Source organism: Callithrix jacchus, chromosome X, assembly GCF_049354715.1.
Source record: "Callithrix jacchus isolate 240 chromosome X, calJac240_pri, whole genome shotgun sequence".
Classification (NCBI taxonomy): Eukaryota; Metazoa; Chordata; class Mammalia; order Primates; family Cebidae; genus Callithrix; species Callithrix jacchus.
This window is the reverse complement of record NC_133524.1, coordinates 69840152-69864651: the sequence shown is the minus strand read 5'-3', so window position 1 is coordinate 69864651 and position 24500 is coordinate 69840152. Positions and strand designations below refer to the sequence as shown.

General features: G+C 37.5%; 1 protein-coding gene across 8 annotated transcripts in view; it reads left to right on the top strand.

The window, feature by feature from the left end:
* The window catches only part of PHKA1 (phosphorylase kinase regulatory subunit alpha 1), a 186775-nt gene extending 162949 nt beyond the window's left edge, over positions 1 to 23826 (top strand). For 4 of the 8 annotated variants that reach the window (XM_078362949.1, XM_078362947.1, XM_078362944.1 and 1 more), the window contains 4 exons: positions 7218 to 7388; positions 18524 to 18577; positions 20119 to 20319; positions 21545 to 23826. In XM_078362949.1, coding sequence (XP_078219075.1) covers positions 7218 to 7388; positions 18524 to 18577; positions 20119 to 20319; positions 21545 to 21718 — 600 coding nt within the window. In that variant the 3' untranslated portion in view covers positions 21719 to 23826. Of the gene's footprint in view, positions 1 to 558; positions 610 to 7217; positions 7389 to 18523; positions 18578 to 20118; positions 20320 to 21544 lie in introns of all 8 variants that reach the window. The other 4 variants (XM_078362946.1, XM_078362942.1, XM_078362950.1 and 1 more) reach the window with 2 other exon arrangements.
* Positions 23827 to 24500: the final 674 nt, after the last annotated feature.

Here is a 24500-nt window from a genome sequence, read left to right as displayed (position 1 = left end):
AAAGTCTCCCACTATTATTGTGTGGGAGTCTAAGTCTCTTTGTAAGTCATTAAGAACTTGCCTTATGTATGTGGGTGCTCCTGTATTGGGTCCATATATGTTTAGGATCGTTAGCTCTTCATGTTGTATCGCTCCTTTTACCATTATGTAATGGCCTTCTTTGTCTCTTATGATCTTTGTTGCTTTAAAGTCTATTTTATCAAAGATGAGAATTGCAACTCTGCTTTTTTTTGCATTACTTTCTTATTTCTAAATATTAACTTTCATACTCACCTGCCTGTCTGGTATTTTGTATTGTTCTAAGCCATTTTTTCCCTATCACTCAGGCATGCCGTCTTTTCTGATTGTGAGGAAAAATCATTTTTAAGGTATTTTTATTTCTTTTCCCTTTGCCATGGCTTCTAGAGTAAAGCTGTTTCATCAGCTTTTTAATGATAATGTGCTGACTATATACTGAAATAGTCTGTATTTGTACTCTACTAATAACTTTAAAAACTACAAGTAATTGCCTTGCCTCACGTCTTTTAAGTTTTTATTTTCTCAATTTTTTTCTCATAGTCCAATGGTGGTCATGCCCTGGGTATAGATTTGATGTCACCGTCTTTTCTGGTAACTGCTGTTATCTTCTCATATATGCCATTCACATGTGCTTTGAATAAGGTCTTGTATAAATCATGACATATACTGGTTGACTAAAAATAAGTTAATCAAGAATTAAAATAAATATAAAGCAATTTCATATATGGTGGTGAATGTTTTCATTTATTTCCCAATTAGATAGAGAAGGGAGTTCAACTCCAACCTCTTTTCACTTCAGAAAACAATATTCAATTTACCGAGTATTGGTTAAGTATATGTTTATTCATTTATTCTTTCAGCTAATACAATTCATTACATACCTACTGTGCACCAGGTATTATACAGCATCAACTGGAAACTTATGCAAAATGCAAATTCTTTGTCCCACCCTAAGCTTACTGAGTCAGAAAGACTGGGGATAAGGCCCAGCAATCTGTTTTATTTATATGATTCTGATGCATTTTTAAGTTGGAAAACCACTGAGTTAGCTATTCTTCTGATTATAAATTCATTTAGTAAAAATTGAGTGCCAGTTTTATGTCAGGCACTATGAACAAAACAGATGTGGTCCTTGCCCTTATAAAGCTTACAGTTTAGGAAGACTGACCTCTAATTAAATTTATTTTGTTTAAATCAAAGACTCATAATGGCCTATGAGTTCAGATCTCTCAAGCTGAAGAGATTTAGGCTAGACAATAACCAAACTAAAAATAGAAACTATTGGAAACAATATTAGTATTTTGGGTAACCATAATCAGATACCCTGTAATGAACTAAGACTTGGCCAACTCTATCATATCCACATTAACATAGGACAAGGGTATAGAAGAAAATTTAAAAATTCAAAATGATTGATATTTGGCTTTGGAAAACAGTCTGAATTGTACTTTATCAGATCTATACCCTTTCTGGTTTGACCTCACAATCAACAGCCTGGGATCTTGATAGTATAAACAAGACAATGAAGATGAATTAAATGACAGTGCATCTATTCAGCAGATCAGTGTGATAGTCATTTGCCAATAGAAATGTTTAGGGGCTCCTTTCGCTTTCACATTGCATTGGTTGATAATTTAGACATTTGGCCCAAATTAAGATGTGAGAAGTTCTTTTCTCAGAAAATATTTCTATTATCTTCTATCTTATATTTATTTCTGAATTTAAACTGTTAACCACTTTGCCCAATATATTTTATTCTTTACTTAGTATAATTTTTTCAAAGTTCATTATGTTTTTTTTTTAGTTCATTATGTTTTAGCATGTATCAAAAGTTTATTTTTTTCATTGCTGAATAATATCCTATTACATTAATGTACCACATTTTTTATCCATTCATCAGTTGATGGACACCCAGATTTTTTCCACTTTTTGGCTACTATGAATAATTCTACAATGAACCTTCATGTACAAATGTTTGTATGGAAAAAATGTTTTCACTTCTCTTGGATATATATCTATAAGTGGAAGTTCTGGGTTATATGGTAACTATGTTTCTCATTCTGAAGAACTGCCAGACATTTCCAAAGGGGCTGCACCATTTTACATTTCCACCAGCAATATGTGAGGGTTCCAATTTCTTCACATCTTTGCCAACCCTTACAATTGTCTATATTTTTTATTATAGCCATCCTAGTGGGTGTGAACTGGTATCTCCTTGTGGTTTTGATTTGCATTTCCCTAGTAGATAATAATAATGAGTGGGTTTTTTTTTGTTTTTTTTTGTTTTTTTTTTGCTACCCGTTGACCATTTGTTTATCTTCTTTAGAGAAATATCAGTTAATATTGGTGCCTATTTTAATTTTTTTATCTTTTTATTGTTGAGTTGCAAGGATTCTTTATATATCCTGGATACAAGTCCCTTTTAAGATACGTAATTTGCAAATATTTTCTCCCATCCTATGGGTTATCTTTACACTCTCTTAATGGTATTCTTTGAACAACAAAAGTTTTAAATTTTGACAAGGTCCAGTTTGTCTATTTTTTCTTTTGTGACTCATGATATTTGGGGTATCATATCTAAGAAGGCTTTGCCTAACCCAAAGTCACAAAGATTTATTCCTATTTTTTGTTCTAAGGGTTTTATATAGTTAGCTGTCATATTTAGGTCTATGATTATGTTTGGAGGGGTCCCCAAGATCACCCTCAAATTTAATGATTCACTAGGAGGATTCATGAGACTCAGCATGTAGTCATACTCAACTGCTACAGTTTATAACAGCAAAAGGATACAAGATATGGGCACAGTGTAACTAGAGTCAACAATAATTTATTGTACATTAAAAAAAACAAAGTATAATTGGGTTGGGTTGTTTGTAACACAAAGAAATGATAAATGCTTGAGATAATGGATACCCCATTTACCCTGATGTGATTATTATGCATTCTATGCCTGTTTTAAAATGCCTCATATACCTCGTTAAAAATTTTTTTTTAAGATGCATTGGTCAAAGTCTAGGGGAAACAGATACAAGCTTTAAGAGTACTCTCAGTGGAGTCACACTTCAATGAGTTGTGACAAGATGTTTGAAATATTGCCAACCAGGGAAGCTCATTAAAGACTCAGCACCCATTGTTCTTGTTGATGGCTGGTCACATAAACGGCCTCTGTCTGGCATGTACCAAAACTCTGGACTCCCAGAAAGAAAGCAGATATTCAACATAAACCATAGTGTTTGTACAGTTTAGTCATGGTAAGCCAGTTACTAATTCTGGGAATGGTGAGAACTCTCCCAAAATCCAAGTTTCTAAATGCTAGCCAAGGGCCAACCTTGTAAGCAAGCCTTCCAACAATAGCAGTTCTGGCCTACTACCTTAACTCTTTTCTGCATAATGGTGTTAATTTTTGTATGTGGTATAAGGTAGAGAGTTCAACTTCATTCTTTTGCATGTGAATGTCACTGTTCCAGCACCATTTGTTGAAAAGGTGATATTTTTCCCTCATTTAAGTCTCTTAGCATCCTTGTTGAAAATTAATTGACCAAAATATAACGGTTTATTTTTGAACTCCCAATTCTATTCCATCGATCTACATGTCTATACTATACCAATATGACACAGTTTTGATGATAGTTTTATACTTTTGATAGCCTTAGAGTAAATTTTGAAATCAGGAAGTACAGGTTCTTTAACTTCAGTCTTCTTTTTTAATATGAATGTTAGGATCAGCTGGTCAATTTCTGCAAAAATCCCAGCTGGTATGTTGATAGAGATTGTGTTCAGTCTGTAGATCAGTTTTTGGAATATTGCCATCTTAACAATGTTAAGTCTTCTGATCCATGAACATGGGAATGTATTTCAATTTATTTAGGTCTTAATTTCTTTCAACATGTTGCATAGTTTTCAGAGTATTTATTTTGGACTTCTTTTGTTAAATTTATTCCTACATATTTTATTCTTCCTGATGCTATTTTAAATGGAATTGTTTTCTTAATTTTAAAATTGTTGATTGCTACTGTTCACAAATACATTCGATTTTTCATTATAGTGAGACATTTAACATGGGACCTACCCTTTAAAAAATTTTTAAGTGTACAATACAGTATCATTAACTATAGGCTTAATGTTGTACAGTAGATCTCTAGACAGTATTCATCTTTTTTTTTTGAGATGGAGTCTCACTCTGTTGCCAGGCTGGAGTGTAGTGGCACAATCTCAGCTCACGGTAGCCTCTGCCTCCCAGGTTCAAATGATTCTTCTGACTCAGCCTCTCGAGTAACTGGGATTACAGGCACGCACCACCACATCCAGCTAATTTTTTTGTATTTTTAGTAGAAACGGGGTTTCACCATTTTGGCCAGGATGGTCTCGATCTCTTGACCTTGTGATCCACCCACCTCAGCCTCCCAAAGTGCTGGGATGACAGGCATGAGCCACTGCACCCGGCCTCATCTTACATAACTGCAACTTTATACCCATTCAATAGCAAGTTCCCATTTCCCCCTCTACCCAGCACCTGACAACTACTGTTCTACTCTCTGCTTCTATGAGTTTGGCTATTTCAGATACATTACATAACTGGAATCATACAGAGTTTGTTCTTCTGTGACTGGCTTGTTTCGCATAGTATAGTGTCCTCCAGGTTCACCCACATTGTCATATTTTGCAAAATTTCCTTCTTTTTTAGAGGGCAAATAATAGTCCATTTTATGTATTATACCATGTTTTCTTTTGCCATTCAGTTGTTGATAGACATTTAGGTTTTTTTTTTTCATAACTTGACTATTTTGAATAATGCTGCATTGAACATGGGCATGCAAACATCTCTTCAGGATCCTGATTTCAATTCTTTTGGATAAATATCCAGAAGTAGGATTGCTAAATCATATGGTAGTTCTATTTTTAATTTTTGAGGAACCTTCATAATGTTTTCTGTAGTGGCTGCACCATTTTACATTCCCAGCAACACTGTACAAGGGTCCCAATTTCTTTACATTCTCCCCAATACTTGTTATCTTTGTTTTGTTGTTTTTTACCCATGGTCATCCTAACAGGTGTGAGGTGATAGCTCATTGTGGTTTGATTTGCATTTCCATGATGATTTGTGATGTTGAGCATTTTTACATGTGCATGGTGGCTATTTGTATACCATCTTTGATGAAATGTCTACTCAAGTAAAATATAATTGATTTTTGTTATTGATCTTCTATCATGAAACTTTACTAAACTCACTTATTAGCTGTAGTTGCTTATAAGTGAATTCCTTAGAATTTTCTATATACAAAATCATGTCACCTGCAAATAGAGTTTTACCTCTTCCTTTCCAATCTGCATGCACTTCATTTCTTTTCTTGCTTAATCTCCCTGGCTCAAGCTTCCTGTAAAATGCTGAACAGAAGTGATGAGAGTGGCATTCTTATCTTATTCTGATATTTGGGGGAAAGCATCAGTCTTCAACCACTCATTATGATGTCAGCTGTGGGTTTTTGTAGGAAAAAAATCTAAACTTTTATTAGATTGAGGAGGTTCCCTTCAGTTCCTAGTTTGTTGAGTATTTTTATCATGAAGGTGTGTTGAATTTTGTTGTGGGTTTTTTTCTGCACCTATTAAGATTATGTGCTTTTTATCTTTTATTCTATTGATGTGTAGTTTATTACATTAATTGATGTTCAGATGTTAAAACAACCTTGAATATCTGGAATAAGTCCCACTTCATCATGTTATATAATCCTTTTAATATATCACTGAGTTTGATTTTCTGGTATTTCATTGAGGATTTTTGCATCTATATTCATAAATGATATTGAACAGTAGTTTTCTGGTGACGTCTTTGTCTGATTTTGGTATCTGAGTAATATTAGCCTCATAGAATGAGTTGGGAAGTGTTTCCTTCTCTTTTTTGGAAGAGATTGTGAAGAGCTAGTATCAAATCCTCTTTAAATGTTTTGTACAATTAGCCAGGTAAGCCATTTGTGCATGGGCTTTACTACTCTGTGAGAGCGATTGTTTGTTTGTTTGTTTGAGACAGGGCCTAACTATATCACTCAAGCTAGTCTGAAACTCCTAGGCTCATGCAATCCTTCCACCTCAGCCTCCCAAGTAGCTGGGAATACAGACACGAGCCATATGCCCATGCACCACAAGCCAAGTGCCCATACTTTGTAGGAAGTTTTGTACTTACTAATTTGATATATTTGTTTGTTATAGGTCTATAAGATGTTCTGTTTCTTTTTGAGTTAGTTTGGGTAGTTTGTCTCTTTGTCAGCATATGGCTGTGGATGCTGTGTCCTCATAATTCTTTTTCTTTCTGAAGGTCAAAATTGATGTCATTATTTCCTCTTTTTTTCTTGGTCCTTCTAGCTAACGATTTTTCTACTTTGTTGATATTTTAATAGGAAAAAATTGGGGGTTCATAGATTTTCTTTATTGTGTTTCTAGACTATTTTATTTCTTTCCACTCTAATCCTTATTATTTCCTTCCTTCTGCTTGCTTTCAGTTTAGTTTGCTCTTCTTTCTTTACTGTATTAAAATGGAAATTTGGTTATTGATTTGGGATATTTATCCTTTCTTCAGTACAGGCATTTATAACATAAATTGTTCATTAATCACTGTTTTAGCTGCATCCCATAAGTTTTGCTATGTTGTGCTTTCATTTTCATTCGTTATTTTCTAATTTTGCTTGTGATTTTTTCCTTAATGCATTATTTAAATAAATGCATTAAGGAAATGAAGCATGGTGTTTAATTTCCACACATTTGTGAATTTCTTTAATTTCCTTCTATTATTGACTTCTAATTATGTCGTGGTTAGAGAACATACTTTGTATGATTTCAGTTTTAAATTTATTATGGTTTGTCTTATGGCCCATGAGAGCAACAAATTAAACCATAGACCAGCTATAAGTTTAACAGAGATAATCAGGTAAAGAAACAGCTAAGAATATACCACATCATCAGTATTTTTATGGCTCTTCTCATGTATCACTAGATTGCTTTCAAAAAGGACTGTATCCACATACGGCACTACTAGCTACATATGTCTACTAGCTTCACTATAACTTCTTTTTCTTGGCTGCTCCACTTAATATTTATTTGGTTTATAGTTCTGCAGAGTATGTTTATTGTTCACTATAAAGTTCAAAGACTTTATCATAGAAACAGAGATAACTTTTGATTTATGTTCTTTCCTCCCTTCTTTCAAGTCACCTGGAACCTCTATGACTCCAAGTAGTGGGTCCTTTCTTAGTGCATATGATCAACAGTCATCTAAAGATAGTCGTCAAGGTCAATGGCAACGCCGAAGAAGGCTGGATGGGGCACTGAATAGAGTCCCAATTGGATTTTATCAAAAAGTATGGAAAGTTTTGCAGAAGGTGAGCATAATACATTGTTGATGTCTTATTTTTCCCCCTTGAAATTCTCAGTCTCCTTGACTGAGATATGACATGACTGTAACATAATCACTCCAATTATGTAAAAGTCATAACTCAGACAAAACCAAAAAGAAAACATAAAAATGAAACAGTTGATTTGTTGTGGTGGCATTATTAATAATTTAGTATCTTTCTGTTATTGTTGCTGTAGTCTTGTTTCTGAATTGAACTTTTAAAATCATCACTTCTCTGCTTTTGGCCATAGTTGGATATTGTGGGATATTGTGATACATTTGCTGCTAATCAAATTAACTTGGTACTAAAGAGCTAACTTTCTTTGTAGCTGTTGAGGACTGTAAATGTTATTTGTAGCACTGTGCTATTCATAACCAAGTATCAGTAGAGTAAAACAAGTGCAGCACTTGAGGAGTTTGTGCAAGGAGCTCTTACTTATATTTTTTCTTGAATAAAAACTACCAAATAAATGTAAAGTCATAAACATGGTAATAGTTCAGAGACTCTTCGATGTGAGCATTGTTTCTTTTCATCTGAAGGCCTATTTGGCCAAAGACATTTAAGAGCATGTCACACTATTATGATGGTGAAAGTTTCAGAGGGCCAAGAAGACTATTGTCCTCATGCATAGGTTTCATTCAGTCTCTTAGGTGTGGCTTTCTGCATCATTGGCTTTAATAAGGAACTGAAGATAACTTCATCCTGGACTTTAGACCCTTTAGTTATGTTTTTTTACCCTCTGGGCACTGATATTCTTCCAAGGACAGAATCAGGTGATCTCTTGGAAAGGTGAAAGTCGATTCCTCAGACTATGGCCTCTGTCAGTCTTCCTTTTGAAGAGTACCAAGAACTTGCTTTTTTTGCAACTAACTTCTATAGCACAATGGTGACAAATATTATTTTATCTCTTCAGTTATGCATGGATTATGGCAATGTTCTATGTGCTCATACAGCAAAGAACAACAGTAGTCTTCATCCTCATGGAACTTGTATTCTACTAGGGAGAAACAAATGATAAATAATAAATAGTAAATAAGTGAAGTATCTAGAATGTTAAAAAATGATAAGTACTATAGAAAAAACAGAGCAGGATAAGAGTATGGGGGGATGGGACATTTATTTTTTTTTCTTTTTTTCTTTTTTTTTCTAATTTTTTATTGGATTTTAGGTTTTGGGGTACATGAGCAGAGCATGTAAGACAGTTCCATAGGAACACACATAGCAGTGTGCTTTTCTTTCCTTCTCCCCTTAACCCACATTTGGCATTTCTCCCCAGGCTATCCCTCCCCACCTTCCCCTCCCACTGGCCCTCCCCTTTTCCCCCCAATAGACCCCAGTGTTTAGTACTCCCCTTTCTGTGTTCATGTGTTCTCATTTTTCATCACCCGCCTATGAGTGAGAATATGCAGTGTTTCATTTTCGGTTCTTGTGTCAGTTTGCTGAGGATGACGTTCTCCAGATTCATCCATGTCCCTACAAATGACACAAACTCATCATTTCTGATTGCTGCATAATATTCCATGGTGTATATGTGCCACATTTTTCCAATCCAGTCTATTATCAGTGGGCATTTTGGTTGATTCCAGGTCTTTGCTATTGTAAACAGTGCTGCAATGAACATTGGTGTACATGTGTCCTTATAGTAGAACGATTTAGAGTCTTTTGGATATATACCCAGTAATGGGATTGCTGGGTCAAATGGAATTTCTATTTCTAAGGCCTTGAGGAATCGCCACACTGTCTTCCACAATGGTTGAACTAATTTACACTCCCACCAACAGTGTAAAAGTGTTCCTTTTTCTCCACATCCTCTCCAGCATCTGTTGTCTCCAGATTTTTTAATGATCGCCATTCTAACTGGCGTGAGATGGTATCTCAATGTGGTTTTGATTTGCATCTCTCTGATGACCAGTGACGATGAGCATTTTTTCATATGATTGTTGGCCTCATATATGTCTTCTTTCGTAAAGTGTCTGTTCATATCCTTTGCCCACTTTTGAATGGGCTTGTTTGTTTTTTTCCTGTAAATCTGTTTGAGTTCTTTGTAAATTCTAGATATCAGCCCTTTGTCAGATGGGTAGACTGCGAAGATTTTTTCCCATTCTGTTGGTTGCCGATTCACTCTAGTGACTGTTTCTTTTGCTGTGCAGAAGCTGTGGAGTTTCATTAGGTCCCATTTGTCTATTTTTGCTTTTGTTGCCAATGCTTTTGGTGTTTTGTTCATGAAGTCCTTGCCTACTCCTATGTCCTAAATAGTTTTGCCTAGATTTCCTTCTAGGATTTTTATCGTGCCAAGTCTCATGTTTAAGTCTTTAATCCATCTGGAGTTAATTTTCGTGTAAGGTGTCAGGAAGGGGTCCAGTTTCTGCTTTCTGCACATGGCTAGCCAGTTTTCCCAACACCATTTGTTAAACAGGGAATCCTTTCCCCCTTACTTGTTTTTGTCAGGTTTATCAAAGATTGTATAGTTGTAGATATGTTGTGTTGCCTCCGGTGCCTCTGTTTTGTTCCATTGGTCTATATCTCTGTTTTGGTACCAGTACCATGCTGTTTTGATTACTGTAGCCTTGTAGTATAGTTTGAAATCCGGTAGTCTGATGCCCCCCGCTGTGTTCTTTTTGCTTAGAATTGACTTGGCTATGCGGGCTCTCTTTTGGTTCCATATGAAGTTCATGGTGGTTTTTTCCAGTTCTGTGAAGAAAGTCAATGGTAGCTTGATGGGGATAGCGTTGATTCTGTAAATTACTTTGGGCAGTATAGCCATTTTCACGATATTAATTCTTCCTAACCATGAACATGGAATGTTTCTCCATCTGTTTGTGTCCTCTCTGATTTCATTGAGCAGTGGTTTGTAGTTCTCCTTGAAGAGGTCCCTTACGTTCCTTGTGAGTTATATTCCTAGGTATTTTATTCTTTTTGTAGCAATTGTGAATGGCAGTTCGTTCTTGATTTGGCTTTCTTTAAGTCTGTTATTGGTGTAGACGAATGCTTGTGATTTTTGCACATTGATTTTATATCCTGAGACTTTGCTGAAGTTGCTTATCAGTTTCAGGAGTTTTTGGGCTGAGGTGATGGGGTCTTCTAGGTATACTATCATGTTGTCTGCAAATACAGACAATTTGGCTTCCACCTTTCCTATTTGAATACCCTTTATTTCTTTTTCTTGCCTGATTGCTCTGGCTAGAACTTCTAGAACTATATTGAATAGGAGTGGTGAAAGAGGGCATCCTTGTCTAGTGCCAGATTTCAAAGGGAATGCTTCCAGTTTTTGCCCATTCAGTATGATATTGGCTGTTGGTTTGTCGTAAATAGCTTTTATTACTTTGAGATACGTTCCATCGATACCGAGTTGATTGAGGGTTTTTAGCATAAAGGGCTGTTGAATTTTGTCAAATGCCTTCTCTGCGTCAATTGAGATAATCATGTGGTTTTTGTTTTTGATTCTGTTTATGTGGTGAATTACGTTGATAGACTTCCGTATGTTGAACCAGCCTTGCATCCCTGGGATGACTCCTACTTGATCATGGTGAATAAGTTTTTTGATTTGCTGCTGCATTCGGCTTGCCAATATTTTATTGAAGATTTTTGCATCTATGTTCATCATGGATATTGGCCTGAAGTTTTCTTTTCTTGTTGGGTCTCTGCCGGGTTTTGGTATCAGAATGATGTTGGTCTCGTAAAATAATTTGGGAAGTATTCCCTCTTTTTGGATTGTTTGAAATAGTTTTAGAAGGAATGGTACCAGCTCCTCTTTGTGTGTCTGGTAGAATTCGGCTGTGAAACCCGTCTGGACCTGGGGTTTTTTTGTGTGGTATGCTCTTAATTGCTGCCTCGACTTCTGACCTTGTTATTGGTCTATTCATAGTTTCAGCTTCCTCCTGGTTTAGGCTTGGGAGGACACAGGAGTCCAGGAATTTATCCATTTCTTCCAGGTTTACTAGTTTATGTGCCTAGAGTTGTTTGTAATATTCTCTGATGATGGTTTGAATTTCTGTGGAATCTGTGGTGATTTCCCCTTTATCATTTTTTATTACATCCATTTGGTTGTTCTCTCTTTTCTTTTTAATCAGTCTGGCTAGTGGTCTGTCTATTTTGTTGATCTTTTAAAAAAACCAGCTCTTGGATTTATTGATTTTTTGAAGGGTTTTTCGTGTCTCAATCTCCTTCAGTTCAGCTCTGATCTTAGTTATTTCTTGTCTTCTGCTGGGTTTTGAGTTTTTTTGATCTTGCTCCTCTAGCTCTTTCAATTTTGATGATAGGGTGTCAATTTTGGATCTTTCCATTCTCCTCATATGGGCACTTATTGCTATATACTTTCCTCTAGAGACTGCTTTAAATGTGTCCCAGAGGTTCTGGCATGTTGTGTCTTCGTTCTCATTGGTTTCGAAGAACTTCTTTATTTCTGACTTCATTTCATTGTTTACCCAGTCAACATTGAAGAGCCAGTTGTTCAGTTTCCATAAAGCTGTGCGGCTCTGGGTTGGTTTCTGCAACTTGATTGCACTATGGTCTGAGAGGCTGTTTGTTATGATTTCAGTTGTTTTGCATTTGCTGAGGAGTGCTTTACTTCCAATTATGTGGTCAATTTTAGAGTAGGTGTGATGTGGTGCTCAGAAGAATGTATATTCTGTGGATTTGGGGTGGAGAGTTCTGTAAATGTCTATCAGGTTTGCTTGCTCCAGGTCTGAGTTCAAGCCCTGGATATCCTTGTTGATTTTCTGTCTGGTTGATCTGTCTAATATTGACAGTGGAGTGTTAAAGTCTCCCACTATTATTGTGCGGGAGTCTAAGTCTCTTTGTAAGTCATTAAGAACTTGCCTTATGTATCTGGGTGCTCCTGCATTGGGTCCATATATGTTTAGGATCGTTAGCTCTTCTTGTTGTATTGCTCCTTTTACCATTATGTAATGGCCTTCTTTGTCTCTTTTGATCTTTGTTGCTTTAAAGTCTATTTTATCAGAGATGAGAATTGCAACTCCTGCTTTTTTTTGCTTTCCATTTGCTTGGTAAATCTTCCTCCATCCCTTTATTTTGAGCCTTTGTGTATCCTTGCATGTGAGATGGGTTTCCTGGATACAGCACACTGATGGGTTTTGGATTTTTATCCAATTTGCCAGTCTGTATCTTTTGATTGGTGCATTTAGTCCATTTACATTTAGGGTTAATATTGTTATATGTGAATTTGATACTGCCATTTTGATGCTAAGTGGCTGTTTTGCCTGTTAGTTGTTGTAGATTCTTCATTATGTTGATGCTCTTTAGCATTCAGTGTGATTTTGGAATGGCTGGTACTGGTTGATCCTTTCTATGTGTAGTGCCTCTTTTAGGAGCTCTTGTAAAGCAGGCCTGGTGGTGACAAAATCTCTGAGTACTTGCTTGTTCGCAAAGGATTTTATTTTTCCTTCACTTCTGAAGCTCAGTTTGGCTGGATATGAAATTCTGGGTTGAAAGTTCTTTTCTTGAAGAATGTTGAATATTGGCCCCCACTCTCTTCTGGCTTGTAGTGTTTCTGCCGAGAGATCTGCTGTGAGTCTGATGGGCTTCCCTTTGTGGGTAACTCGACCTTTCTCTCTGGCTGCCCTTAGTATTTTCTCCTTTCTTTCAACCTTGTTGAATCTGACGATTATGTGCCTTGGAGTTGCTCTTCTTGCAGAATATCTTTGTGGTGTTCTCTGTATTTCCTGCATTTGAGTGTTGGCCTGTCTTGCTAGGTGGGGGATGTTTTCCTGGATGATGTCCTGAAGAGTATTTTCCAGCTTGGATTCATTCTCTTCATCCCCTTCTGGTACACCTATCAAACGTAGGTTAGGTCTTTTCACATAGTCCCACATTTCTTGGAGACTTTGTTCATTCCTTTTTGCGCTTTTTTCTCTAATCTTGGTTTCTCATTTTATTTCATTGAGTTGGTCTTCGACTTCAGATATTCTTTCTTCTGCTTGGTCAATTCGGCTATTGAAACTTGTGCATGCTTTGCGAAGTTCTCGTATTGTGTTTTTCAGCTCCTTTAATTCATTCATATTCCTCTCTAAGTTATCCATTCTTGTTATCATTTCCTCATATGTTTTTTTAAGTTCCTTAGTTTCTTTGCATTGATTTAATACATGTTCTTTTAGCTCACAAAAGTTTCTCATTATCCACCTTCTGAAGTCTAATTCTGTCATTTCGTCACAGTCATTCTCCGTCCAGCTTTGCTCCCTTGCTGGTGAGGAGTTTTGGTCCTTTCTAGGAGGCGAGCTGTTCTGGTTTCGGGTGTTTTCCTCCTTTTTTCGCTGGTTTCTTCCCATCTTTGTGGGTTTATCCGCTTGTCGTCTGCGTAGTTGCTGACTTTTCAATTGGGTCTCTGAGTGGACACCCAGATTGTTGATGATGAAGTATTTCTGTTACTTGGTTTTCTTCTACCAGCCTAGCCCCTTCGCTGTACGACTGCTGAGGTCCACTCCAGGCCCTGCTTGTCTGGGGTGCACCTCTAGCAACTGTGGCACAGTGAGGGATGCTACCCGTTTCTTTTTCTGCTATCTTTGTCCCAGGATGATGCCTGCCAAATGTCAGTCTTTTGGATATAGAGGGGTCAGGGAGCTGCTTGAGGAGACAGTCTGTACTTTTTGGAGCTCAATTGCTGAGCTGTGAGCTCTGTTGTTCATTCAGGGCTGTTAGGCTGCTATGTTTGATTCTGCTGCAACACAGCTCATTAAAAAACCCCTTTTTTTCTCAAATGCTCTGTGTTGGGGGGTTCGGGCTTTATTTTTCGATGTTCGTTGAGGTGTCCTGCCCAGCTAGAAGGCAGACTAGCCACTGTTTGGCTGCCGAGGCTCGGCCCTGCTGTTGTGTGATTCGCCCTGTTCCTGCAGGCTCTGCTGTGGTCTCCGCCACGCCCTGCGGCGGAGTCTCTTCATTGTAGCGTGTTGCCTCGGCAACGGCAGGCTGCGTCAGCAGTGGGCGTGTATCTCAGTAGGGACGGGTTGCCTCGGCAATGGAAGGCTGTGTCAGCAGTGGGCGTGTATCTCAGTAGGGACGGGTTTCCTCGGCAATGGCTGGCTACGTCAGCAGTGGGCGTGTATCTCAGTTGGGGCGGGTTGCCTTGGTAGTGGTGGACACCCCTCCCCCACAGAGCGTCTCGGACCGTCTGCTCAGGATAGTTTGAAATCGCAGTTTTGTTCATCCCACTGGGTACCCCAAACGATCTGTCCCTGCAATCCCCTGGGCTGGCCTACTATCCAAGTCTCGTTCAGTCTCAAGTCCAGCCCTCTCAAGTCTCAGGTTGCTGGTTCAACAGGGCACCTGGACAAGCAAGCGCGCCCTGTGGGGATTGCTGGGTAGGGCGGCCGCCGCCGCCCGGGCTTCCGGCTTCGCCAGGCAGACCTACTGCCTGGCATCCCATGTCTTTTTTATGCTTGGGAGTTTCCCCGTTCTATGGGCAACAAAGATCAGTCTGGAAATGCAGCTCCGACTCACCTCTTTGCGTATTCAACGAAATCTCCAATCCTGGGTTGTTCTCACAGTGCCATCTTGAGTCCTCCTCTCGGGATGGGACATTTAACTAGAAAATGTAGTAATGGTACACACCTGATAAATACATGTCTTGATTTCATTTTCAAATTAAGACTTCAAGTTCAATGGAAAGCACTTAAAGTTTAAATGAAAATACGTTATTTTGAATCATTCATAAGCCAATATCTCTGATATACAATATACAATATACAGTATTGAAAATTTCTGAAAGCATCATTATAAAGATATTTAGAGTTATAACCAGTAACAGTTTTGTTGAATAATGTAATAAGGAACAATAGCCAGTTCTATAAATGACTTTAAAATTCTAAAAGTATTGCTGTGCTAGGAATGACAAATTTGATTTATTTGAATACTGTTTAAAGTCTGTAAAGTTTTTTTATATACATCCTTTTTATTAATCAATTATAACATGGCAGAATACATAGTTGCCATCTCTTAAAAGTGACCCAAACTCTACATCCACAGATGAAAAATTCTTTTTTTTTTTATGAAAGAAAGAAAGAGAAAGAGAAAGGGGGAGGGAGAACAGGAGTCTTGCTCTATTGCCCAGGCTGGAATGCAATCTAAAAATAGGTATTAAAAACCTCTTTTATGCCAATAATTGTACTTAACAGCTGAGACAGGAAGGAATAAGGGAAGAAAATAACAAACAGCCAACCAATATTTCATTTAAGTCTGTGAAATGCCATGCAAATGCTGAAGAGTGATTTATTCCAATATGTGGTCACTTTCAAAATAGGTGTAATGTGATACTGAGAAAAATGTATGTTCTATGGATCTCGGGTGAAGAATTCTATAAATATTCACTGAGTTTACTTGTTCCAGGTCTGAGTTCAAATCATAGATGTCCCTGTTAATTTTCTATTTCGTTGATCCCTTGAATATTAACAATGTGGTGTCAGAGTCTCCCACCATTATTGTGTGGGAGTCCAATTCTCTTTATAAGTCATTAACAACTTGTCTTATGTATCTGGGTGCTCCTATATTGGGTGCATATATAATTATGATCATTGACTCCTGTTGTTGCATCAATGCTTTTACCATTATGTAATGTCCTTCTTTGTTTCTTTTAGTCTTTGTTACTATTAAAGTCTATTTTGTCAGAGACGAAAGTTACAACTCCTGTGTGGTTTTTCTTTTTTTCTCTCCATTTGATTGGTGAGTCTTCCTCCAATCCTTTGTTTTGAGTCTTTGTGTGTCTTTGCTTATGAGATGGATCTGGATACAGTGTACCAATGGGTTTTGACTTTTTATTCAATTTGCCTGTCTGTGTCTTTGCTTGGGGCATTTAATCCATTTAAATTTAGGATTAATATTGATATTTGTGAGTTTAATATTGCCATTTAATGCCATCTGGCTATTTTGCCCATTAGTTGATATAGATTCTTCATTATGGAGATACTCTTTACCTTTTGGTAAGTTTTTGGGATGACTGATACTGGTTGTTCCTTTCTGTGTGTAATGCTTCTTTCAAAAGCTCTTGTAAAGCACACCTGGTGGTGACGAAATCTCTGAGTGCTTGCTTATTCATGAAAAATTTAATTTTTCCTTCATTTATGAAGCTTAGTTTGGCTGGATATGAGATTCTGGGTTGAAAATTCTTTTCTTTGAGGATATTGAATATTGACTCCCACTCTCTTCTGGTTTGTAGGGTTTCTGCTGAGAGATCTGCTGTGAGTCTGATAGGCTTCCCTCTATAGGTAACCTGACCTTTCTCTCTAGCTGCCCTTAGAATTTTCTCCTTTATTTCAACCCTGGTGAATCTAACGATTATGTGTCTTGGGGTTGCTCTACTTGAGGAATATCTTTGTGGTGTTCTCTGTATTACCTGGAGTTGAGTATTGTCCTGCCTTACTAGGTTAGGAAAGTTTTCCTGAATAATATCCTGAAGAATATTTTCCAGCTTGGATTCATTCTCTTCATGACATTCAGATACACCTATCAAACTTAAATTAGGTCTTTTCACATAGTCCCGTATTTCTTGGAGACTTTGCTCATTCCTTTTTACTCTTTTGTCTCTAATCTTGTCTTCTCGTTTCATTTCGCTAAGTTGGTCTTCGCCCTCTTATATCCTTTCTTCTGCTTGATCAATTCGATTGTTAAAACCTGTGCATACTTCGTGGAGTTCTTGTATTGTATTCTTCAGTTCCATTAATTCACTTATATTCCTTTATAAATTGTCTATTCTCGTTAGGATTTCATCAAAGCTTTTTTCAAGGTTCTTAGTTTCTTTACATTGGGCTAGAACATGTTATTTTAACTCACAGAAGTTTCTTATTATCCACCTTCTGAAGCCTAAATCTGTTAATGGAATGCACTTGTTCCCCATCAGGTCTTGTTCCCCTGTTGATAAGGAACTGTGATCCCCTGCAGAGGGAGAGGCATTCTGATTTTGGGTATTCTCAGCCTTTTTATGCTGGTTTCTTCCCATCAGTGTAAATTTATCCACCTGTTGTCTTTGTAATTACCGACTTTCAAATTAGGTCTCTGAGTGGACGTCCAACTTGTTGATTCCCAGAGCCGGAATCTGAGCAACCCACTGTGCCAGCCAAAACAGCGGCATTAAGCTTCATGGTGCTTTTCTGTCCGGGAATCTCCAGTCTGGCTTCCGTCTTGAGTCCCTTTTTCAATCAGCTGAATGGGCGACTCTGCCTTCCTGGAGCTCCAAATGTTGACCAAAAGGGGACCCAGTCCTGTTTACTCTGCACCGAGGACCACTGTGCCGAGGCACCAGCAAAACCGCCATGCTGGCCACAAGAGTTGTGCTGGCGACCTGCAGGGCTCCTCCGCTGGGAATCTCCTGGTCCGTGAGCAACAAAAATTCATCTGAAAGTGTGGCGTCCTCTTGTTCTGTGTGCTTTCACTGGGAGCTACACTCCTGAGCTGCTAGCAATCGGCCATCTTGGATCTCTCTTGAAAAATTCTTATAGAATTTTATGATAAGAATACATATTAGATTAAATAAATTTTTTAGTTGTTGGAGTGCCATGAAATTAATACTTGCAATTCAGACTGCTGTAGTTTATACTTTTTATATGTTTCAAATCAGGTGTGTACCATTTGTACTAAGAATACAACAAAGTGAATTATCTAAAATCCCTTGATTTTTATAGTATTTTGGTTAATTAACAACTTATAGTAATTTCTTACACATTTTTGGAAATTATGTAAGAATGTATCTGCTTATAGTATGTAAATAAAAAATTTGCTCACTAAAAAATAAGTAAATAAATAAGTGCATGTCTTTTTTCCTGCAGCCTAAAAATTTTTTCAAAGGCCTGTTTGTGATGGACCTGAGACCTAGTATGGTATCTTTCTAGATAGTCTCTGAATATTTGGGACTAGTCTATCCCAAAAGGTAGAGCTTCCCTACCCATTCCATTCCCCTAAGCAGAGGATGAACCTTAGGTCTCCTATAGTCCAATTTTGTATCTTGGCAGTTAGGAATCACAACCCCATGGCAAGGGCAGTTGGACTGCAGAGCCCCTTGCTGGCCTATGATTACTCAGCATATACCACATGAAGCACACTTAGAAACATGGTGTCTCCTTATAGCCTCCCTGATGTTAGTCTGTCCTTGGTGATACGGGTTTTTTTCTGTTTTGCAGTGTCACGGGCTTTCTGTGGAAGGATTTGTTCTTCCTTCTTCTACCACTAGAGAGGTAAGAGTGTCTTGTATATATTTGTGACTGATAACTTTTCTGGCTAAAGTATCCCAGTGATCACTTACTTTTCAAAGTAACAGACCTATGCTTTTATAAATCAACAAAACATGAAATGCATTTGAAGAAAGGAGAATTTTTTTAAAAAATTGAGAACATTATAGAATAATTATGGATTACTTTATATAAGGACAGCCTCTTTTAATGGTTGATTAAGTTAGGCTGGATTATGTGAGTATTGCGGGGGTTAGAGAATGCAGAGGGATTGAAATCTAAGAATGCATGACTTCCCATATTCCTCATCCTTCTCATTTCTGCCTTTCTCTAGTAGGATGTTTGTAGACCACTAGAGCATAAACCAGTGGTTGTTGGCAACAACTATATGTTGCAGTAACCTGGGTTCCCACTTCCAATTTAGTAGATTAGAATCTCCAGGGATGAGACATGAACCCCAGACATAGATTATCAGATCCTTTTAAAGTTTCCTTTTTGTCCAAATCACTCAGAGATGATAAAAGCTAACTTTTTTACAAAGCCAATAAAGGAGCTAGTGTTAGCATGCTTGAAGTAGTAAGATTCAATAGTAGAAAGTTCCCCAAAACACTGCGGTTGTTGCAGATAGCATCTTGGGGGACAGGTACAGAAAGCTAATGCTATGCTTCAGGGCTTCACTATTGCCTACAGGCCTTTTCTCTAATCAAGAACACTACATCTCCCATTTGTCTTTTCTCTACCTTTAATCAAGAGTGAAATGTTCATATAATTAATAACACATACCTGAATAGTACCTTTAAGAGTCTTCAAACATTATTTTCACATTTTTAAATTTGATCATAAATGCCACTATGTAAAATAGGTAAAGAAGGGATTATCATTACTAATTTATGGGTAAGGAAACAAATTTAGAGATTGTCTAAGGTTACATAACTAGTAACTAACAAACATAAGACCTACATTGCTTCCCTAGAGTGTATACTCAATACAAGTTTACCAAAACTTACTTCTCAATCCCCTTCACCCTAAAATAACTTTACATTTCTTAATGCCCTTTTTAATCTAATAGTATATGGATGTTTTACATAATTCTAATTGTCATATATTATACCTACAATTTTAAGTTTAACCTCAGTTTTTCCTTTATTTACAGTCATCAGATTTTAATAAACAGTCATATAAAAACTCATGAAGTTGCTATGCCATGATATACCATTCCTAGGTTTAGCTTACCTCTAGTTTTACACTTGTGACTAAGGCTACTGTTAAGTACACTTCTATATGAAGCTTTCTTCCTCTTTTGAATTACTCTCTTAGGATGAACTCTCAGAAACAGGATTATGAGTTAGAGGGCATGGACACTCTTATGGCTCTTATTATGCATTGCCAGATTGCCTTCCAGATTGAAAGTTTACTAACTCAATTATTTTGAAGAGGGCTGAATCAATGCTCATGGCTACAGTGTTTTTTCTGCCTTTCAGAGTAGGTGATTGATGTCTCCTTGATGATGGACTCTTAGGAAGTGCTTTTCTTTTTCTCCAACACAGATGACTCCAGGTGAGATTAAATTCTCTGTTCATGTGGAGTCTGTCCTGAATCGTGTACCTCAGCCAGAGTACCGCCAACTGCTGGTTGAAGCGATCCTTGTCCTCACCATGCTGGCAGATATTGAAATTCATAGCATTGGAAGCATCATTGCTGTGGAAAAAATAGTGCATATTGCCAATGACTTGTTTCTTCAAGAACAGGTAGGCAAACTGGTTCTTTTCTCAATAGAGAAATGTTTTTACTCTAACCTGATAACATTCAGAGGTCTTTGAGGAACCATGGTCACTTTCTTGTGCCTTCTTCCTCATAGCTCTTTTGTGGGTCCCCTTTGTAGTGAGTGAGTCTGGGCTCTGTTTACAAAAGAAGTAGGCTGCAAAAAGACCTCTGTCTTTCACCATGTGGTTTGTGATAGAGGGTAAAGTTGCCTGGAACTCAGGAGGTTTTATGCTTTTCCCTGAAAGGCCCTGAAGCATAGCATTAGCATCATATTTCAAATTTCTGATCACAGTGCCTTTTGTAGCTTTAAGGACTTAATAAAAAACTATCGGATGGCATATCCTTTCTGAACTATTAAGGAAAAGAGATTTGGTTTTGGTTTTGCTTTGCTTTTGCTACTCACCTATAGGAAAATAAGAAAGTGAAATTTTTATTTCTACATTTAAAAATTTTTCTTAGTAAATCTTCTTCCAGGAAATTATCCACATTCAAAAATACAAACTGTTTGTTGAAAATATCCCAAATGTTTCCTATATTAACAGAAGGAGCACATAAGTGAAGGACAGGCACTGATGGCAATAAGAAAATTTTCAGAACATATAATAGGTGTTTTCATTCTATTAGCCACTGGGAGGAGATACCAACGAAAAGTATCCAGGGTTTTCTAGGACTGTTCTAATTTTAAATATTCTGGATTGCTGTCAGTCCATGTATCTAAAAATGTGATCCCTTTTAGGCATATACCTCTAGCCTCAGAAAACTTACAGTCTGTTTGAATTAAGTTGCCTTAGAAAGTAATTGTGATCAAATACGGGATAAAAGAATGACAGCTGAAATTAGTAGTACTAGAAGGAGTCAAACTAAAGCTCTACTAAGGTACTTTGTGTTAACATTTGTCTATTAACAGGTATGACTCAATTGATTAATGATTATATTTAACTTTTAGACATTGATTGTAATGGGGAAAATTCTAAACAATTAATAATTTTTAAATAATTTGCATGATTTGGGACCTACTGAAAAATGCCTGTATACAAACTCATATTCACCCTTTTGTCTATAATCCTATTTCTTCCCAGATGAACAGCCTAGGGCCCAACTAATTGGTGCTGGGGAAGAGGTTCTGAATTATATTAATCAGGAATTTACTTAGTAGGATTAGTAATTTTTCCTTTCCCCTGTGTTCTTCTACCCTTAAAAACCAAACAGAAAACCCTTGGCGCAGATGATATCATGTTGAAAAAGGACCCCGCATCTGGCATCTGTACTCTTCTGTATGACAGTGCACCCAGTGGCAGGTTTGGCACCATGACCTACCTCTCCAAGGCAGCTGCCACCTACGTGCAGGAGTTCCTGCCCCACAGCATCTGTGCCATGCAATGAGGGCTTTGATTCCTGGCTTCTGGGAGCCTTTTGACAGCTTGTCCCTGCCTCCATTGATTGTGCATGGAACTGAAATGTTATTGCCTGATCACTCCGACCCTGCCCCTTTCTGTCATATCCTTCCCAAGAAGAGAGAACTTTTTCAATAAACTAACTGCTTTAGAAGAAGTGAACACTTACCTGGAGCCTCACCTCCAGGGCATATGCTCAACCAGGGCTGTCATGATTGGCTTTATTTCTTTCATCATTCATAAAAGTTTGCATGGGTTTTTATTCCCTAGATCTGTTACCAACATAGTTTTCTGACTCCTGTTTGGGGAGCAAGTGTTAATAATAACTTATTCCTAAAGTTTGGATTTTCTTATTTGTGATTTTATTGTGTATATGAGTGGTGAGTACTTTGGGACATTATTTCAAATGAGTAAACTCTAAATTGTTAGATGTTTATGCTGCTATAAATTGGAAATACCTATTCTAAGTGCCTACTCTTAGGAAAAGAGAGTACTGGATCATGGTTTTCTTCCTTACTCACAGGTTGCCTCACACTGAGTGATAAAATTCTTTTTGTGTAGAAGCATTGTCTCTACTATTGCCTTCTCTGAGTCTGCACACGTAATGCCTCTCTCACTTTGGTGAAATATCAAAAAATGCAAGTGCAGTGTGAATATTTAAGAATTACTGAATTAACACTTGAAGTCACATTTAATAAAGATTGTTGGCACTCAGAGATGTATTTGCAGCAGAAAATGAAGAATAACCCAGAGAAATGGAGCCCAGAGCCCAATTCCAGAAAGGAAGGGAAAAAAGAGAAGATGCCTGGACAATGTCTTATACATAGGAACAGAGAGGGAATCAGAGATGGCTTAGTTCCCTGAAGACAGCCTTATGCACCTAATCCCTGCCTTTGAAAAGTGGTTCAATACACAACACAGACAGTAATTTGAAGCCTCTGTCTTCAGCAAAGAGAAATCCAGTAGTCCAGTCTATAGCGGCTCTACTGAGCATTCTTCTCATGTGCTCTTGGTCTCTGTCTCACTTACCTACTTTCTACCACATCCAACTCAACTTGCTGACACCTCCCCCATCCATTCTTAAACTCTTTCATATATATTTGAACTTCATAATTCTAGTGTACATATCCCTGTGTATCATGGTATCTGTGGGTAAATGTCTGTTTCTTATAAAGACATGTATTTGTGTGTGCGTATGTGTGTGTAAGCATACATGGGAACTTTTCTGAATGTAAGTAGCTTTGATGTGTCTCTGTATCTACATTTGATGGACTGAATAAGTATATAAATATGAAAGTTGTATGTGAGAGAGGGGGTGTGACTGGGGAATCAGTTTGACACACACAGGTTGGTGGAAGAATAGCTTCAGTCCTCTTCCTTGGTCCCATGTGTAGGTAGCCTTGCTTGACAAATGTTTCTCCTAACCTTTCTTCTTCTAAATTGTGCACAGAGACCCTGCTAACTTCCCTGTTTGCACTCAGATAACTTCCTACTTCAACCCCCTCCTTTATCTTGGATTTCTAAGGTTTTTCCCCAATAATGGGAATGGTGAGGGTGGTGATGAGAGACTCTCTAAAACAATTTTTGCAGAACCAGTGACAATCTTATGAGTACAATGAATAAGTAAGTATATAGTAGGGTGATAGAATATGGATGGTAGAAACAAAAAGAGGACAGCCAACCTTTTCAGCACTTCTCTCAGAGCAAATGGAAACACACAGTAAGTAGCTTTCTGACTACTGGATTTTCTGGTCACTTTTAAAGAAAGTTCACACACTGTTCTGAAACTATTTGTCTTTTCACTGGCTATGAGCATACCCCAATCTAAGGGAGTATATGTAGAGTGCCACAGGCAAAAGCCACCACTCTTTCCCACACTCATTTGCTTGAACTGCCTCTAAGGGCTGCATTTCTCTGAGGTTATGAAATTGTGTCACTATGGTCCCCATACAGTGGTATTTAACTTTTAGAGCAACTTTTTAGAAAACGCTACGTGTATTTTGTTCATTTTAAGTGTATGGTACTAAAAAGACATGTTAGACTTTTTTAAAAAGCACTTATGATTTGAAAATAGAATAAAAAGAATTTCCAATTAAATCATGTCTGGTGCCAATGTGCAAAACTTTACATGTGTTTTTGTGATTGGAGTTTATTTCATGGCTTTATTCTACATGCTCTGCTTAATTATACAGTAAAGTCAGAGCTCATTCATTGAGCTGAAGTATAATAATATACTAATACATATATAGTATATTTATATGTTAGATAATATATGTAAAGAAATGCAGTTATATCATTCAAATACATATCCACTCAAACTAGGTTTACTAAATTAAAGCAGGCTTATTGACGTCTGTAGGAAACATTTTCTTTTCCCTTTTTTTTTGAGACGAAGTCTTGCTCTGTCACCCAGGCTGGAGTGCAGTGGTGTGATCTCAGCTCACTGCAACTTCTGCCTCCCGGGTTTAAGCAATTCTCCTGTCTCAGCCTCCCAAGTAGCTGGGATTACAGGCACAGCCACCACCCCTGGCTAATTTTTTTGTATTTTTAGTAGAGATGGGGTTTTGCCATGTTGGCCAGGCTGGTCTCAAACTACTGACCTCAGGTGATTCGCTTGCCTCAGCCTCCTAAAGTGCTGGGATTATAGGCATGAGCCACCATACCCGGCCTGTAGGGAACATTTTTTGATGAATGAATAAAACTGATTTTTACTCAGCATTTCAATTGTGTGCAAATGGTGCTTCTCCCTATTGAAGGAAATGTAAAAACAA